Here is an 18,286-nt window from a genome sequence, read left to right on the forward strand (position 1 = left end):
TTTCCGCCCTGACCCTGGACAGGGCCGCGCCCTGCTCCGCCCCACCCTCCTCATCCGCGCCCGGGCCTCGTCCCCACTCCCAGGCGCCACCTACCGCAGCCCCGCCTCGCCCCGGCTCCACGTGTCCGGCCCCACCCCAGCGCTAGCGGCCCTTTAAACACCCCCACCCTTACACATTCCCCCCCCCCCCGCCCCCACCCGGACGGCAGCCGAAGAGGGACAAAACTCATGGCGTACAGCCAGTTTCCTCCGCGGGTCACGTCTCGGGCTGCCTAGCCCGTGGGGCTCTCCGCCCGGCCGCAGCCCCCTGGCGCCCCCCAGCCCCCGGCGGCCGGGGAGAGGAGTGTCGGCGCGGCCCGGCTGTGGGGCGGGGCCGTGGGGAGCGCGGGTCTCCGCCGCCGCCGCCGCTGCCTCCGCCTGCCGCTCGGGCCGCCCGCTCGCCCGCCGCTGGGTGCGCTGCACGCGGGGGGCAGCCGCGGTGCAGAGGTTCATGCAGCGGCGGCGGCGGCGGCGGCTGCGGCTGCTGCTGCTGCTGCCGCGGAGGCAGGCAGACCGGGCGCTGCCGCCGCCGCCGCCCTCCCCCGGCTCCATGCCGCCGCCGCTGCCGCCGCCTCCTCTCCGGCGAGGGGCGGGGGGCTCTGGCCTGGGGTGGGCACCACTCCTCACAGCGCTGCTCCCCTCCCTGCCCTCCGCGCGGGCGCTGGAGCCGGCGGGGGCGCCCGCCGCCTCCTAGGAGCGCACGCTCCGCGCGCCCTGCCGGGGAGAGGGGGCGGGCGTGGGCGGGGGCGGGCGGGCGTCGGGGCAGCGGGGACCCCGAGCGGCGGCGAGAGGAGGGGGCTTCCCCGGAGGGTGCCCGGCGGCAGCGCCCGGCTCCTAGGCGTGAGCTGAGCCGGACCGGGAGCCGGCGGCGTGTCGCCATGCCGGCGTGACGGGCGCCCCCGGCTGCCCGCGCGGGCCCCCGCGCTGCCCCACGCCGCGCCGCGCCGGCGCCGGGCGGCAGGATGGGCTGTATCCAAAGCATCACCTGCAAGGCGCGGATCCGGCGCGAGAACATCGTGGTGTACGATGTGTGCGCCACCATCGACCAGTGCCCCACGCGCATCGAGGAGACCTCGCCCATCGTCCTGCGCTACAAGACCCCCTACTTCAAAGCCTCGGCCCGCGTGGTCATGCCCCCCATCCCCCGCCACGAGACCTGGGTGGTGGGCTGGATCCAGGCGTGCAACCAGATGGAGTTCTTCAACACCTACAGCGACCTGGGCATGTAAGCGACCGGCCGCGCAGAGCCGGAGCGGGGTCCCTGGCCTCCGTCTATTCTCCCCACCCGGACCCTCCTCCCCAGCTCCTTCTTACAGCTCTCCCCATCCTCTTCTAAACCTTTCTCCCGCCTCCTCTTCCACCTCCCTCCTCCCTACCCTTTTGTTTCAGTGACAGGGCGGGTGTAGGGAGGCTCCTTACGAAGGCATTTTCTTGTGGTTTGCTTCTGACTCCCCTGAACGCGAGGAGAACGATGCGGGGCGGGAAGAACGCGACAAGGAGGGTTCGAGAGACAGAGGTGGGGATGGCTGGCGAGTGCCCTGGGAGTTTCGGGGCGCCGTCAGTGCTTTGTGAGGTTTCCCAGGAAGAGTTTGGGGGGACCTGTGGAAAGAGGTGTGGAGTGGAGTTGCCGGGGGCGCATGGGCTGTGCCGCGCGTCCTTTGGAGAAACCAGAGCGGGCTTGGAGGAGAAGGTCCTGGGTGTCCTGGCGGGACTTGATAGTTCTGCTCTTGTTCCTCCGACTGTTGAATTCGAACCCTTGTCTCCCAGGCCAAGAAATCTAGAGGCGTTTCCACCCGGAACCGCAAACCCGGCCCAGGCGCCTCTGGCTCAACGCCCTCTGGACGAGTTCTGGGGCAATGGGGAGCCGGAAGGCACCGGACGCGTCCCACCCGAGCAGGGCTGATGGCCTTGTGCGAGCGGTCTCCGGCTGGCGCGGCGCGGTGTCCCCCTTATGCTTAAGAAAAGTACGGGTCTCCTGTCTGTCTAGGGTCTACTTCAAAACTTTACTATTTGCGGCGCTCGAAGGGATTCCCCGGCGCCCACCGCCGAATCCTGTTGGCGAGCTGGGAGCTCTCCAACTTCTTTCAGCAGCGCCGCTCGGCGCGCGCCGGGCTCGGCGGCTGCGGTGGAGACCAAGGATCGCGGCGACTCCTTGGCCGCCAGGGGCCGACAGCCTGCCCTGGAACCGCAGGCTGCGGGCGGTCGCGTCCAGGGCTGTTGTATTTACTAAATGTTCGTTAACCCCCTCTCAGCCTCCTTTCAGAACTAGACTCTGAGCGGTTAGCAACTACAATGGCTAAAAGGTTTGGGGTCGCGTTCTGCCTGCCGTTACAGTGTCGGTGTGGAGCACCCTAATTAGCCTACAGCCTATAGGGAAACCCTTTTCTGGAAGTTCAGCCTCATTTCATTTATTAATCCAGAACTCTAGAGCTCCCGAGGTTCATCTACTGAATATGGATATGGGGTGGGGGAGTTTCCATTTTAAAAGGTCAAACCATTTTTTTAGCAGCAGTGTGCAGGTTTTTTATGGCACTCTGAAAGCATGTAAGTTAACACTAGTCTTAGGTACTGAAAGGAATTTTGACAGTTCGCTTTGTCTCAGCACCCCCCTCCCCCAAGAGTTTGAACTTTTCTCTTTAAACATGAAAGCTCAATGCTGGAGAAAGTTCATCCCTAGTGAGGATGTGTGAGAGCCCAGTTTCCTCTATGCCTCTGCACATCGTGTTCTTGTCTTTCTGGAAGGCAGCTGGATGTGAGAAATGGGGGACATATTATTTTAGGTGAATCATGCCATTTAAAAGCAGACACACCCTCAAAAGAATGATTATATCTGAACACATGTCTCTTATAGCTGTTTTTCTTAGAAACCCATTATTTCCAGCCAAGTCAGAGAAAGCCCCAGACAGGGCAAGGGTGCCCTCCCTTTTTCCTCCCTGGCCTGGCCCTGATGGCAGTGTGCAACCTTGCAGGGGAGGGAGGGGGCAGTCATGGCAGCCTGGAGCCCCTGTAGAGGAAGCCAGGAGGAACTGAGAAGAAATAGCCTCCCTTTTCTGCACAACCAGGGCTCTCCGTTGCCTCACGTCTCTTGTAAAACAATAAATCAAAAGCAAATAAATAAATAATTCTGTCCACAAAAGAAAATATATTCTACCTCAGGAGAAGCCGAATTGAGATATAAACAGACGTGGTAGTTGAATTTCCTTGAATCTGTGGAAGAGAGCGTCCACATTGGAACCAACTTTCATGGGCATGAATCAGTGCCAGCTCTGAGGGACACAAATTCCCTGCCCTTTCCTTGCTGAATTCTTGCCTTTGGGGTCTAGAAAAAAGTTTTGCCTTTAAACTGCCACTTTTAGTATTTTAAGATTCTTGGTTTTCATGTTGTTGATGCAGGGGGGCAAAAATAGTCCCTAGGAAATCATAAAGCATATTATTATAGATCCATGTCCACCGTCTACCTGTCTTTTCATGGTTGCAATAATTGCCACGTGTTAAAGGCCGCTTTGGAGCCCAGATTTGATTGAAGCAATTTCCGCAAAATGTTTATGCCCTGAGAACTTCACCAGTGTAAACTTTTTAATGGGAGCTCATATTGCATGAAAGTCGCTGCAGACTATTTGTTATTATGTCTAATTTAGCCAGTACCTTGAGTGGAAAAAAACACCGCAGGCTGAATTTTCACCCCTGTGCAGTGCTCTTGTTACATGAAGCATGATACGATAAGAGGGTGTAGCTTAAAAATCTCCTTTTCAGATTTTAAAAGGGACTACGCCAGGGGAAATCCACAACTTAAAATGGCAAGAAACCTCTGTCTACAGGGTCAAAAGAGAGCATGAGCATTTGTGGTTTAAATTTTCAACACTTGCAAGAAGGGGTAGGCTTCTAAAGGAGCGTTTGAAGTAGTTGATGATCGTGATGGCCAGAGCTTAATTTGAACTTGAACTCAAGTGGCTTGCAACTTCCTCAAATGATTCTATGGAAATCAGGCTGGCGAATACTTGTGGCACCCATTTATTTCTCCTTTGGCCCTGGTGAACCCTGCTAATGCAGTCCTGATGAGACTGCGGCAAGGCTTCATCCTTCAGGGAGGATGGACTACTGGCTTTCTCAATCAACCCGTCAATAAACAAATATTTACCAAGTGCCACCTATGTACAGGCACCAGCAAAGAAAACAAAGGAATAAGCAGGCAGTTTCACTGTTCCTCAACGTAGGAGGTATGGACACATGCAGAGAAAGCCAGGGCAGTGTAGGAAAAATGCAGGAGAGAGGAGTAGGGGACCAGGCAGGGTTTTCTAGAGGTCTAAGGACTTGAGCTGGACTAGAGGTATGGATAGGAGTCAAGTAGGCAAGGAGGAGGGACTAATTCTAAAGGGGAAAAACAGCGAATGTATGGAGGTAAGAAAATATAAGATGTTTTAAGGGGCGTAAGTAGGCTGGGGTGGAGTTTCAGCTAGGAGAACAGTGGGAGATGAGGTCTGTAAGGTAGGCTGAAATCTGTTGGGGAAGGCCTAGGATGATTTGATCTAGAAAAGGCAAGGTTGAGGTCAGGTCTTCTTAGCCAGAGTGTCAGGTGCCTCTATACACCTTATTCATACCTCCTGGGCATGCAGTAGCTTTTTCAATTGGGGCACAAGACCTTTATGATGGAATGGTTTTGAATGCTGGGGTACAAGAAGAGGTTTCCTGTGTGAGGTTTGAACAAGGAATGGGGCTCATGTGCCAAGGATGAAGGAGGTGAAGCTGAGGTCAAGGGAGAGCCAACAATGGCTACAGGCCCTTCCCGTTCTCTCTGAACCCATGTTCGTTGTCTTCTAGAGCTATAAGGGAACTGTTTGTAGTCAGCCCAGGCCTGATGGCATGGAAGCCATCTCAACTGCCAACTGAGAACCTTGGCCTGGGTAGAACTTGAGGAGGTCATAGCTCACTCTTCTCCTTCAGAGCCAGTGTTATTGAGGGTTAGACTGTACCCACCCACCTCTGTTGCCTGTTTGGGTTCAATCCAAGCTGGTTCCTATCCATTCTGAAACTATTCTTGCTCAGTTCATCTGCGATTTCCCTACTGCCAAATCCAGCAGGCACTTTTGAGAGACACTCACCTTTTCAGCAATATTCCACATGGTTGGCAGCTTCCTCCATCTTGAATCACTCCCATCTTTTAACTTTCATGCTATTTTTCCAGCTGTTTCTCTACCTTCTCTCAAAATACAGTTCATCAGGACATTTTTCTTCTCATTCTCTAGTCTCCCTGGGTAATTTCATTCATCTCAGCGGCAGCAGATGCTTTGTGATATGCAGTCACCTGCAGTTTAGGTGTGTGTATCTACCCACAATTTCCACTTGGCTGTCTGAAAGACATCTCAAGCTCAATGTGTCCAAACCTGAACTCTTGATCTCCATAACAGCTCCCGCCAAAAACCTGTACCTTCACCATTCTTCCCCATCTCAGTAAATAAAACCTCTAGTTCTTGAGTTGCTCGAGCAGAAACACCTGTGTGTCATCCTAGATATTTCTCCACACATCAACCCATCGTCACATCCTACCCATCCCAATCTCCAAGACACATCTGTAATCCAGCTACACTCTCTGCGTCCGCCCATACCATTTTAGGACATGTCGCTATCAACTACCACCTGCTGTGACAGAGGCTTTCTCATCACACCTGCCACCTCCATTCTTGTCCTCCTTCCAGTCTGTTCCCCACACGGCAGGCAGAGTGATATTTTAAAAATGTAAATGCTATCATTTCCCTGCGTAAACCCTTTAATGACTTTCCATTACAATTGGGATAAAATCTGAAGATCTCTTCCCGCTCTCTGAATTTCTGTTCCTAAGTCGTGTCAGCCTTTTTCCGTTTCCTGAAAGGAACGAACTTTGTCCCACTTCAGAGCTTTTCCATATGCTGCTCTCTGTCTGAAATGCTCTTCTTGCCTGCCCGTTTCTAGCAAATTCCTACTCCTCATTCAAGTTGCAGCTGTTACCCCCTCAGAGAGGCCACCCGTGATTTCACCTTTTAAATTAGGGTTCTCCATAATGATGCACAATTCTTTTACGTGTTACAGTTAGTAAGAAGGTAATTGGATGTTTGTTTAACATCTGACCCATCTACTAGAATTTAAGCTCCATGAAAGTAGATATTATATCCATTTTATTCTCTATGAACAGTTCTTGGCTCATAGAGATATTCAATAAACATTTGATAAAAATAAATAAGTGAACCACTTTTCTGACCTCAAATATTCTGTGTTCTCTTCAACAAATTATGTGTTAGCTTTTCATGTTAAACTTGAGGCTAACCCTACAAAGCTCTTGAACTCTAGACACTCCAGCAGTCACTTAGCGCATAAACAGATGAATTCTGCTGTGCTTTTGTGCCATTTTGTGTCATGTGCACTGCCCCATCAGAGCCACTGCTCCTCAGCACACAACTTCTGTCTGTCACTTCCTCCCTCTGCCTGCAGTGTTCTGTATACCAGGAGGGGTGTTCAGCAAACACTGAAGCCTCACTCTCATGTCACCTGCCTTTAAAGTGGCACACAGTGTCTGCTGAAGGAGATGTAACATAGAAACCTTGTCGTAGCACTGTTCCCCCTGCATCCCTAACTCATGGCCTGAGTCCCAGGACTTGTCAAGGTCATGGCCTAGCCATTGCTTAAATACCTTGCCTGGTAGGTCATTTTTACCAGAGCTAACACCCCTCTTCCTGTTCATGGCTGCATGCTGCCTGCGTGTGCAGTGTGGCTTTGAGAGTGGCCCTCACTGGTCATAGAGATGCCTCCTTTGGGCTTTTAGCTCTTGAAGGCCAGCTCAGCCCATCTGTCCAGGGAGCCTGATGAGTCCCCAGGCCATTTCTGCCAACACCCATCCCCCGTTCCTGTCACATCCCCAGTCAGGGGTTCATAATCTGGCAGTAGTTAGAGCTGCTCATCACCAGAAATGTTGGGGACCCCCAGTCTAGAGCATCGAGACTCAGGATCAGAAAGCAGGACCCAATTCCCTTATTAAAGTCCTGAGTGCCCTTGAAGGGGAGATGGCCTAACCCTTTGCCTCTAATCTTCTCCATCTCAGCAAAAGAGGAGCAGCAGAGGATTAGCTGGTCTTATCAGGAAGTATTAAGCTCACTGGAGATAAAGCGCAACTCCAGAGTTGGAGGGGGTCGGGGAAACAGGGGAGGAGACAAATGATTAGGACAAGAGTTAGAAGGGGAGAAAGCAACGGGGAGTTAAAAACGCAATGTGGCTTGTGTAGCCTGGGATGCTAAAGTATGGCTGTGGGGGCACTGTGTGGGCAGAGAAAGCAGGGACAGATGAGCTGGGAGGGTGCTGGACTGCAAGGTCAGTGACTTTCCACGGGGCAGCAGAGACAAAGGCTGTCTTTGGGGCTAGGTCTGCAGATGCTTCATGTTCCAGGTTAAGAAAGAAGGCTGGTGATTGAGTAAGGAAATGCAGAGTCTGATGCAAGATCCCCAAATGCCCTTTCCCTCTGATTTGCATCACACTCCTATCTTGTCTGACCTCCCTGTGACCTGTGAGCTCGATGCTCGTGTTATGCCTGTCTTACTGATGAGGAAACTGAGGCTCAGGGAGGTCGGATGACTAGTCTAATAAGTGGCTGAGCTGAGACATCTTCTGACCCCATGTCCTGCCTGTCTGTACACTGTCACAGCTTGGCCTAGCTGTGACGGGGACAGGTCAGCACTCCGTTCACATCAGCTCTAGAAAACATAGTGTTGATGGCTGCTGCAGTCGTGGGCCTGGCTCTCTTCCTCAGTGCTTCTTGAGAAGCTCAGGGTTGCTCACAGGCCCCAAGTTGGTCATTCTTCAGCTTCCTTTCAATCAGTCACTTCTGTCCACTGATAAGGAAAGTTGTCACAGATACCAGAGGGGCCACTATTTCTGTTGTGTTAACACCATACAGGCCCCAGGAGGTGGCCATCATTTATAAATTGGCCCTTATGAGAAGAGAAATCACATGAAGTTAGCAGCAACAGAGCCTTCTGGTGAGCACTCACGGAGGGTCCCCAGGAGGGCTGGAGCCCGCACACCACCAGCACAGAAGCCCGCAGTGAGGGATGTTCCCCCCAAAGACAGAGTCAGGGGTGAGTTGCCTCTCATTCTCAGCAGTCTGAATCAGTGAGGTATTTTGGAGTCGTCGTTGTGATGGGTTTTAGTAAAGAGAATACGGGTGTGCAAGTGTTGGGAGAATTGTTCATATCAAGGAACACCTTGTGAGTCTAGGAAATTGTGCTATGGGAAGGAAAATGCAGGGACGGGGCATAAAATGACGTGAAAGGTGTATGAGCTGGGTGCTTTCCACACGGCCTCGTGGAGAACTCACCAAGGTGGGAGTGAGACCAAGGTGATGCTCAGAGGTGTTCATAGCTAGTCCCAGGCCACACAGCTAGCAAACAGCTGAGCCAGGAGTCAGCCCCTGTGCCCTGACTTCTCTGCTTCTAATCGATGGCCTTACCTCCTAGGAAGGAGGCTTTCCACACTCACTCTGCAAAATATCGTTGTGCCTCGATAGTTTTCTCTTCTGTTCCAAAATGGACCCAGCTGTATTGTTTTTTTCTGATTTGTGTGTGTCCTCACCCCTTTGGAAGTTGTTCTGAGGTCCTGTAGGCGAACCTCTTCGAACTGCCCCTGAGAGTGGCTCTAGCGATTAGCAGTGAGAGCCGAATCCTTGTGAGAGCATGGGAGCAAGGTCGGCAGGGAGCCAGTTCTGTCTGTGGCTGAGAAGCTCATTCCCTGGGAGCAGGGGGACACTGCCTCAGCTCTCAGGAACCCCAGGCTGGCCAGTCTGGGCTGCAGGTTTTAGCCCTGGGCCACTGCCTCCAGGAGCTTCCCTGTGGGTCCTGTGTCAGCCCTGATAGGCAGGCCTGGGCCCTGGCAGACAGTCACCCGGACCACTCAGTTACTGGACTTGGGAGTCTGTTTGTCCCTCAAACTCTCCAGACAATTGCTATTTGGACAGATGATTAGGAGGAGAAAGAGGATCCCCTTCTTGGAATGGGAAGGACCCCTGGCTCTACCATCAGCTCATCGGACATGCCTCTGGCTCCCAGGAATTGTTGTACTCTTATTCTTTTTTCCAAGGCCCCCTCAGGCCACCATGTTAGTTGTGTGGACCCTGCTCCCTCATTAGGTTCTGATACAAGCCAGTTGGAACTGTTCACCATGCCAATTGAAGATACAGCTGCTGGATCCCCAGCACAAGGGTTCACCTCAGAAGACCTGGGTTTGAGTGCCAGCCGTGCGACCTTTGGCAGGTCCCTTACCAATTCAGTGTCTAGTTTGCATGCATGTAAATAGATGTTAATGAGATCTGTCCCGTCTCCTTCCCTGGGGGTCAGGAATCAAGTGAGATGACAACTGTGAAAGAGTTCTCCAAACTGTAATGTGTTGTGCGCATGTTATTTGTATTATTTTAGAATGTGACTGTTATTATTCTAGAGGGTGACTCTGGATCAGCCTCAAGGAACAGGGAGGCTGTGGTTGTGGCCCTGCAGCTTCCCCAGGCAAAGAAGCATTGAGACTCTGGAGAGGGGACTGTCACGCCTCAGCTGCTGCTCCCCACGGCCCCGCTCAGAGCCAGAGGGGAGGAGAAAGGCTCACTCTGTACCTCCAGCTCCAGGGCTGTTTTCCACTCATAGTCAGAGGAGGGTGGTCGCTTCCCCTTGCCCCACCCAGAAGTCACCTTCTCAGATCTGCTCTAAGCTGTGGATTTTGGACGGCATCCCTGGCCGCTTTCAGTCCCTGGGCATGATGTCTGTCCCTCAGCCACATCCTCATGGGGACTGCCCCAGCCCTGGGCCCTCCAGAGGTGACAGTATCAGTCAGGCTCAGGTGAGGAGCCAAGGATGCAGGAGCAGGGCAATGCTACAGCATGTAAGCCATGCCATTCGTGCTCAGGACGGCGTGGAGTTTCCAGCCTGGGTCAACCAACACCTGAAATAATTTGCGTCTGAAACTATTTTTAATATTTTCTTTCCAATGTATTTTTAATATATCTTATATACATGTTTTCACAATTTTGTGTCTTTGTGTGGGACCTCACATAATGAACTTCACCTTAGTCATGAAACTTACTTAGGGCAACTGTTTTTCCCATTTTACATAAACAAGCTGAGGCTCAAAGAGATTAAATAATGTTCTCAAGGTCACCCTGGCAGATGCTGGTAGAATCAGGCCTGGTGGCCAGGCCTCCCAACTCCTGGCCTCCTGTGCCAAATGTGAGGTCAGCCAACCTGGGACAGGAGCTGGGGATGAGAGAGGTCGTCCTCAGAGCCGTGTACATTGAGCACCTCTGGGTCAGTCAGCACATGGGCATTTTGGCGGGCATCACTTGTGGCCTCTGGAGACAAGAGAGAGTAGATAGGAACATTGAAATGTGTCCAACAAAAGCAAAGAGAAATTTTCAGGCTGTCAGACTAAAACAGAATAAATAAGGCCATGTGCTGTCTGATGGTGTCTCAGTGGGGTTACTGTGACAGGCCTGCCTCTGACAGCCTCTGGCTGGCTCCCCCTCTTGGGGCCTGACCTTTCCAAGCTGGTTTGCAGGCTCATGTCAGGCCGGGGAGGTGAGAGGCTGTCAGAGGTCTGGCTAATAGGAAGCAATAAATTGGCATCCTCAGTCAGGAAGCTTGGCAGCATCCTGAAGGGGCAGGCAGGCCAAGGAGGTCAGGGCTTCTGGGCATGAGTGGCGGCAGGGACAGGCTTTGGCAAGCCTGGGAACCTCCAGAAATAGGCAAATAAGATGTTGCTTTGCCCTTGGCATGGGGGTCGGGGGAAGGGGTCAGGAGCCAGGGTATGTGGGGAGGTGCGGGTTGAGTGGTTTTGGACGTGCTTGCTCTAAGAGAGCAGGGTGTTACCTTCTCATTCTTCCTCCTGCTAAGAGCCACCAGCTAAGCCTCCATTCCAAAATGGCAGCCTCCACACCTGAGCCTGGGGAGCTCGATTCAAGACTGGATTTTTCTTAAGTGACTCAAATATTTGAGAATCTGTTTCAACCTTCCGTGAACAACCTTCGCATTTTTTAGGAAGGAAAAGAGATTTGTGCCGAAAAAACGAAACCTAAACTCCTATTGAAGATTTGGCCTTCAGAGCCAGGAAGCCTGTCTTTTGCTGGGACACGTGTCTACTTTGAGGAATGGGCAGGTATTTGCTCATTGTCTGTGTCCCCCTGAGGCCATAAGCAACTTACTCAACCCAATAATAACCACAACAGCCATTTGTTGAACACTTATTGAGTAGTGCTCAGTACTTCATATACACTGTCTGTGAAGCAGGTGCCATTACTTTCCCCATATTAAAGATGATGAAACTGAGACCTAAAGAGGTTGAGTGGCTTACCCAGCATTGCCCAGCTAATAAGTGACAAAGCCAGGATTAGAAACCAGAATTCCAGTGACTCCTTAGGATGTTATACTGCCTCATTAAGGGTTGAATGAATGACTGATGGAGTGAATGAATGAACAAATGGAGGAATAGGGAGTCTTCAGGATATTCTTTGAGTGCTTGCTTTTGTCTTTGCTGAGGAGACCTGGGAAACAAAGGGTTTAAACCAAATTGGAAATAGCCAGCCTCCTCGCCTCCCAGCTGGTTTGCTCAGCTGGTCAGGACACGATGTTAATGAGACCAGGGTCTTGGGGTCAGACTCAAGGGACCATCCCAGCACCCGCGTCGGCACTCTTTACCCTTCCAGCTACCAGTCATAGCAGAGTCTAGGTTAAAGAGTAGCAAAACAGGTGGGAAAGTGCAAGTGGTGGGTCGACAGAATCATCCTTGACTTGCAGGGTGTTAGGGCAGTATGGGAAATCATCCAGTCCAACTGTTCATTTCACAGATGGGGACACAAGCCCAGAGAGGGGCAGTGACACAAACTAGTGAGTGGTAGAACCAGGACTCAGACCCAGGTCCGTCCAACTCCATGCCAATGTTCTTCACCACTGGCCCACACTGGGCCCTGATGGGGAGCAGGTGGCTCACTCTGTGGGTCAAGGCTGGGGCACCCTTAGTCTGCAAAGTAGTAATCAGGGGTCACCACCTCCTATTTTTTTATCCACCCCCCCCCCCCCAACCCTGTTTGCTGAGGGTCCAAGTCTGTGGGCAGAGATAGCCGCCTGCTCAAGAGGCTACAGACTGCAGGAAGAACCTGGCCCTGGGCACCACAGAGAGGAGCTCAGCTCTGCCCAAGGGATGTCTACACAGTTGCTGGGAGCAGAGAGACCAGCCTGTTCCCAGTGTTTGTAGGCAGTGATTAGCAAGCAAGAAAGGAGAGGGTCTCCCCAGAGACCCCCATCACAGATGGCAGGAAATGGAGGGCTTGGCGGCCCAAGGGAGAGATGTATGGAGAAACTGAGATTCAGCCTGGATACCCAACAACCCAGAATCCCTTTCCTCCACCCCTCAACACCCCCTGCCCCAGCCCAGGTGCTGATGCCATCCATGGGCTCCCTGGCCCCCTGCCCACAGACAGGCAAGGTAGCTCCAAGGCCCCTGGCAGAGGAAACAAGATCCAAGTGGTGTCAAAGATGACAGATTGTGAGGGGGCCAGGGGCCCTTCTTTGACAGCAGGGCTCAGCTGGGAGGCCCCCATGGAGCATAACAGATGGGGACGTCTGAGAGGGATACCCCAGCCGCCTGGAGACTCTGTTTCTGTTGTGGATTTTAGTTGCATTTCTCTCCATTTTTTTTTCTTTTCTTTTTTGTTAACTTGAGGCATTTTAGCCTAGGAGCATGATCCAGTTGTGCCGTGTCTGCTTTCTCTAAAGGAGGTGGGGGTGGAGAGGAGCAGCAGCGAGCAGTTCGAGGCCACCAAACAATTTGCTGGGGCCTTGTCAGGATCGAAAGGAAGAACTGCCTGGGGGCCGAGTTTATGCGTCCGAGCAGCCTGTCACCTCTGCCTGTCTGGCTGACTCCAAAGCTATAGTCTTTGCCCCACTCCCGCTGCTTCTCCTGACGAGGACTCTGGAAATCCAGGGTGATGTCACAGGTCTGCCTCTTGCTTCCACAGTCCTGTTCCAGCCTTGGCCCTTCCTTCCAAAACTTGCGCTAGGGACCTACCTCCAGCCCTCGCTGGAGGCCTCCCTGAAGGAGGAGGCACCTTAAGATCTCCTGGACTACTTGGACCTCTCTCCAGTGCTCCACCAGCCTGGCATGATCTTTTCAAGTCCTGTAACTTTCAGGGCTCCCTGTGCCTGTCTGATCAGCCCCACTGCCTGATTCTTCGGTATTTTTGAAGGCTCCTGCCTGCCTTTGTCCCTATCCACTGCTTGCACTGTCTCTGTGTCCGTCTTGATGTCTACCTGCTTGGTTTCTGACCCTCTGCTTTTCTCAGGCCAGCCACTGTTTCAAGCTGCTGGGCCTTAGTCAGCTGCCTGCCACCAGGCCCTCTGTCCTCCTGGGTCCTCCCTGTCAGGCTCACCCTCTCCTTCTGAGATGACAGATGCAAATGCAGAGGGGCCCACAGCCCAAGGAGCAACACTGTCTTGCACCTGGGAGCCCATGAGCCACTCTGTTCTCCTCGTGCCCTCAGAGCCTGCACTGGGCCTCCACTTTCATCTCATGAGTGGGATTTCAAGAACCATGGATGATCTTTATAAAGAAAATTACATGTGACTTAAGGGGCAGCTGAACTAGAGGCCTGGAGGTCTGATGAGAAAGCTGAAACACAGACCAGAGTGTTGGGGACTTTCCCAGAGTGGGTGGGGAAGGTGGAAGGGGCTTGACTCAACTAGCATTCAAGGCTGGTCAACTCACAGTAAGTCTGTAGCAGAGAGAGGGGACGAAAGAAGTTTAAGAATGTGGTTCACTGCCATTGTCTCTTTGGTAGCCATTAGAAAAGCCTAGGTGTCAAGAACAGACCCTAAGATAGAGGAAAAAGGACCATTGATGGGATGTGGACAGGGCCAAGGGAAGCCGTGGCCAGTGTAGTACCCGCCCAACAAGGCCGGACTGACTTGTGAGCTTTGTCCTAGCCTCCCGGGTGTGAGCCTGGGAGGACCAAGCAGCCGCTCTCACCTCCACCCCTGATGCCAGAGAACAGCCACCCTCCGGAGTCTTCTCTGCGGAAAAGCCCCCAGAGGTAACAGTCTTCAGTCAGGCGGCTAAGCTGAGTGGCCCCAGCTAAGAGGTTCCTGAGACGGAAGGGAGGGTAGGAGACAGGAACACCAAAGCAGCTCCTGTGCGGCCATGGTGGGCTTCCTCCTGCACCGATCATTGCCTGGGCTTCTCTCGAATGTCTCTGAAAGAGGTCGTCTTTTCGCAACCTGAATCCCACAGGGAATCTAGACCATCTGAGTACCCATGGGGTTGCTTAATCACTGGCAAAAAGACTCTCAGAGGTGGAACTGTTGCATAATTAGACAGAGAGTTAGACCTGGAGCAAGGCTGACTGAAAGGGTCATGCAGATTTAGATGGTCAGGCTGTCTTTACTAGGACAGGTCAAGAGTTAACATATATATCAGAGTGTAAGAGCACAGACCAGTTGACTGGGGTAGCAGTGAGCTCCTGAGCTGCTACAGGTCTTCCTGCAATCATTTCCAGTCTCAGGTGTTCAGTTTTTTCTGATGCCATCCGTGTGGGTCAACATTCTGGTACGTGCATGACCCAGGACAAAATGAGATGGATCTCCTTGACCTGCAGCTCCTTGGCAAAAATGAGTTTCCAGAGGCGCTCAAAATCCCAGTTCTGGATTACTCCATCCAACTTCTGCATATTTCTGATTGGCTACTATGTATCCTTGAAATGAGTGTTTTCATTATTTCTTTTGTCCATAAGATCTAGCTTGTAAGTTGTATTGTGCGAATGTTCTATATTCTTGCCAAGTTTTATCTGCTCTATCTATCAATTATTGAGGAGGTCTTTGGAAATTTCTCACTATGCTAGTGTGTTCCTTACTCTTCTTGTAAGGCGCTCGATTGTGACTTTATACATTTTGAGGCTGGGGCTGTTTACCTCTTTGGTTTCAGTCTCTTCTTTATTTTTGACACCTGGGGATTTATTTTGCAAGCTCAACCGTGGATTCAATGAATGTCTTTCAAAGCAAGCTGCCTGTCTAGGCAAGGCCCTTTGATAAAAGGAGCTGAAGTTTCTTAGCAATCTGACATTAAGGGTAAAGAGGGGAGCCAAGGACCTGTGAGGGTCTTGGGTCTATGGCCAAGGATGAGAGAGTCCAGCAAGACCCCCACTGTGCACTGGGCACAGCTGACTGATGTGTACCACTGCCTCAGTGCACACGGTTTCTTTGTAAGCAACTCTGCTGAATGACTACTGCATTTGTCACCCATCTGTACACACTTCAGGGTTCTGCATCTGCCTTGACAAGCCAGAATGTTCTGTTGGAGAGGAAGCTGCATTCCCAAGAAGCCTCGAGGCCCCGCTTGTGCACAGCCATCCTCAGTGTCTCTCTGTAGCATCAGAGACTCAGAAAGAGTCGGCTCCAACTTTCCTTGCTCTTCTGCTCTGGGCCTTACCCCAGGGACTCATCTTGCACTGGCATTTGGCTTCTGGCAGGTGGTGAGCTTGTTCGCCCCCTTTTCTTCCAGATGGCTCTGAGAAGGACCAACAGGAGGAGGCAGGGTGGGAAGGGGGCGGGGAGGCAAAGCTGTCTGCTGTTTGGAAGGGTAACTAGGGACCCCTGAGGAGTTGCACATGCCTGGCATTGCCCTGGCACTCAGCAGGCTGGCTCTCTCCAGAGGTGGTTGAGGATGGGAATTCCCTGCATTGAGCTATTCTGGGGTCTGGCAATCTCAAGGCAGTTGGGGTCACATAAAGCTAGACTCCAGTGACAAAAGGCTAGGCTGGAACTTCAGCATTTATAAAAATGCTTTCGTCTGTGTTACTTCTGTGGTGCCTCACTCTCACTCTTAGAGAGGGTGTCATTGTTGTCCAGGTAACAAGGGAGACAACCAAGGCTCAGGAAGCTTAAATGATTGGGCAGGTTTACGCAGTTGGCAAGTGGCCACACTTGCCATCCAATTCCAAGCTGATTGCTCCCTTTGGGTAGCTGATACTGGAAAAAGAAAAAGTGATAGAACTTTAGGAGGTGAAAAGACGTTGGAGTTCCCCAGTCTGACTCCCTTATTTTACAGATAAAAAAAAAAATTGACCAAATTGATGTAAAAAAGAGGTAAAAAGAATTGTCCAAGGTCCTACAGAAAGCTAGGTGGCAAACCAGCAGAGATCCTCAAAAAATTGAGTTTACTTTAAAACTTGTCTGTGTTTTTTATAACAATTGAATTCAGTGAATGTATTTTTTTATGAAAGCCTATGATTTTTCTGAGACACACACTCCGTGATGGAATGAGTGTCCCCAGGAATGACCAGCCTAATAGAAAAGCATCTCGGGAGGAAGGGTCTGAGCCCCCATTGTCAGCTGGGCCTCCTGGCTCCACGTGGCACAATGAGTTGTCTCCTCCCCCGTCTCCATTCAGTGCCCATCAGAACTTCTCACCCCCTTGACTGTCGAGTAAGTCCTGTTCTTCCAGATAGCCATAACTGAGTCATCACCTGATAGGCACCAGGCCAACATGAGATGCTGGGTGTTTTACACAAATTTTATCTCAAAGTTCATTTAAATTCATATTCTCTCTGTTTCACACCTAAAGAAGCTGAGGCTTTTGAAAGATCACGTAACTTACCCAGACTTTCAGTGCTAGAACCAGGTTCAAAGGACTCCACATCTGTGCTTCTGACCACCGTTATTCATACACCTTTATTAGTACATTATTGCTTCAGCTGAAAGAGAAAAATTAGCCTCAGATTCCAAGCAGGACTTGACAGTGCTGGGCACAGCAAATAATTTGTACATCTGATAACAAAACTATTGCAAACACTGTTACCAAACTGCAAGTATAAGACAGGTATTTCAAGATTTATCTGTAAGCCAAAAATAAAAATACTCTTTAAAAAAAATCTTATCAAAGATTTGAGTTCTTTGTGTTACCAGCTCTCTAGACCCTCAGATCTTACCTCACATCCATCTGAGGTTTCTCCACGGGTGGACCACAGACTTGGAGAGTCATTGTTGTAATTGTTGTTGGTAAAGATGAAGCATTAGATAAACAGGAACAGTGGAAAAGGGCATGGAGTTCAGAGCCACCAGTCACTGAAGAGTCATTGCCCTTAACTCTTCCTTGACTGGCGGTGACATGGTGTTAAAAAACATGAACTCCGCTGCCTCTGTACATAGGTTCAAATCCTGCCTCCACCACTTACTAGCTGTGTGACTTCAGGCAGCTTATCTAATCTCTCTGTGCCACTGCTCCCTCATCCATAAAAGGGGATAATAATAGTTTCTACTTCCTAAAGTTGTTAGGAAGATTAAATGATTATCATTTATAAAGTGCTTAGAACAGTGCTATGCATTGCAGGCACAATATGTTTTCGTTAAATTTTTTAAAAATGGATGAACAACTAAATGGACAGAGATTTATAGACTACTTGGTATGTGTCAGGGACGGTACTGACTGGGGAATTTTTCATACTGTGCGGAAAAGCCCTTTATACGGTGGGATCACCCGGCTGGTGTTAGTAAGCAGCTGGGTGCCTGGCTTTGTGCTGGGTCTACCGTGGGCTTCATGGTTAGGGAGGCCCACCTGAGGAGGGGTAGCCTGACAGACCCTGAAGACCCCTGTAAGTTGCCTTTTGTTCAGCCTTCTCCGGGCAGAATTGAGCCAGTTCCCTAACACGTCCTTATGGGTTCTGACTTCTTCATCCTGAGGACTGTTTGGGGAGTTCTGGCCCAAGCAGTCAGCAGCCACGAGAGGACTTCCCCATGCCTCTTGCTCACTGACTCTTATCTGGGCATTATTATCCCAGCATTGTGCCTGCTTTTTACTGAAACCACAGCATTCCAGTAAGAGGAGTCACCTGTCACCTTCATAACCCCTAGGACTTTTCTGGCCGTCCTTACCTCACGCACAGCCAGCCTTTCCTGTCCTGGTTGTGAGGCCATCTCCCCTCCCTGTGTCCATCCTGCACGTACTAAGCTGCACTTTGCTCTTCCCTGACCACCTCTCCGAGGGCAAGGTTCTCTCTGATCATCTCCTTCTGGATCTGGTCTCTCCTGAACCCCAGCCGGGTGAGAGCCAGACCCAGAACTCAAAGCCTTGGAAAGAGGTTGTGAGCTCAGACTTTCTAGGAACCCTGATGGCTTTGTGCGTGTGCTTGGTGGCTGGGTATGAGACGTGCAAAGAGAGACTGGGGGTCATTAGCACAAAGTCGTTGACCTTGCCTGAGCAC

General features: G+C 51.5%; 1 protein-coding gene across 5 annotated transcripts in view; it reads left to right on the top strand.

Moving 5' to 3' along the window:
- The first annotated feature begins 835 nt into the window (after window positions 1-835).
- The window catches only part of FAM78B (family with sequence similarity 78 member B), a 93,232-nt gene continuing 75,781 nt past the window's right edge, over window positions 836-18,286 (top strand). For 3 of the 5 annotated variants that reach the window (XM_070608181.1, XM_070608183.1, XM_070608182.1), the window contains exon 1: window positions 839-1,264. In XM_070608181.1, coding sequence (XP_070464282.1) covers window positions 1,002-1,264 — 263 coding nt within the window. In that variant the 5' untranslated portion in view covers window positions 839-1,001. Of the gene's footprint in view, window positions 1,265-18,286 lie in introns of all 5 variants that reach the window. The other 2 variants (XM_008524808.2, XM_070608180.1) reach the window with 1 other exon arrangement.

The sequence above is a fragment of the Equus przewalskii genome, unplaced genomic scaffold (genome assembly GCF_037783145.1).
Source record: "Equus przewalskii isolate Varuska unplaced genomic scaffold, EquPr2 ChrUn-3, whole genome shotgun sequence".
In the NCBI taxonomy this organism is placed as follows: domain Eukaryota; kingdom Metazoa; phylum Chordata; class Mammalia; order Perissodactyla; family Equidae; genus Equus; species Equus przewalskii.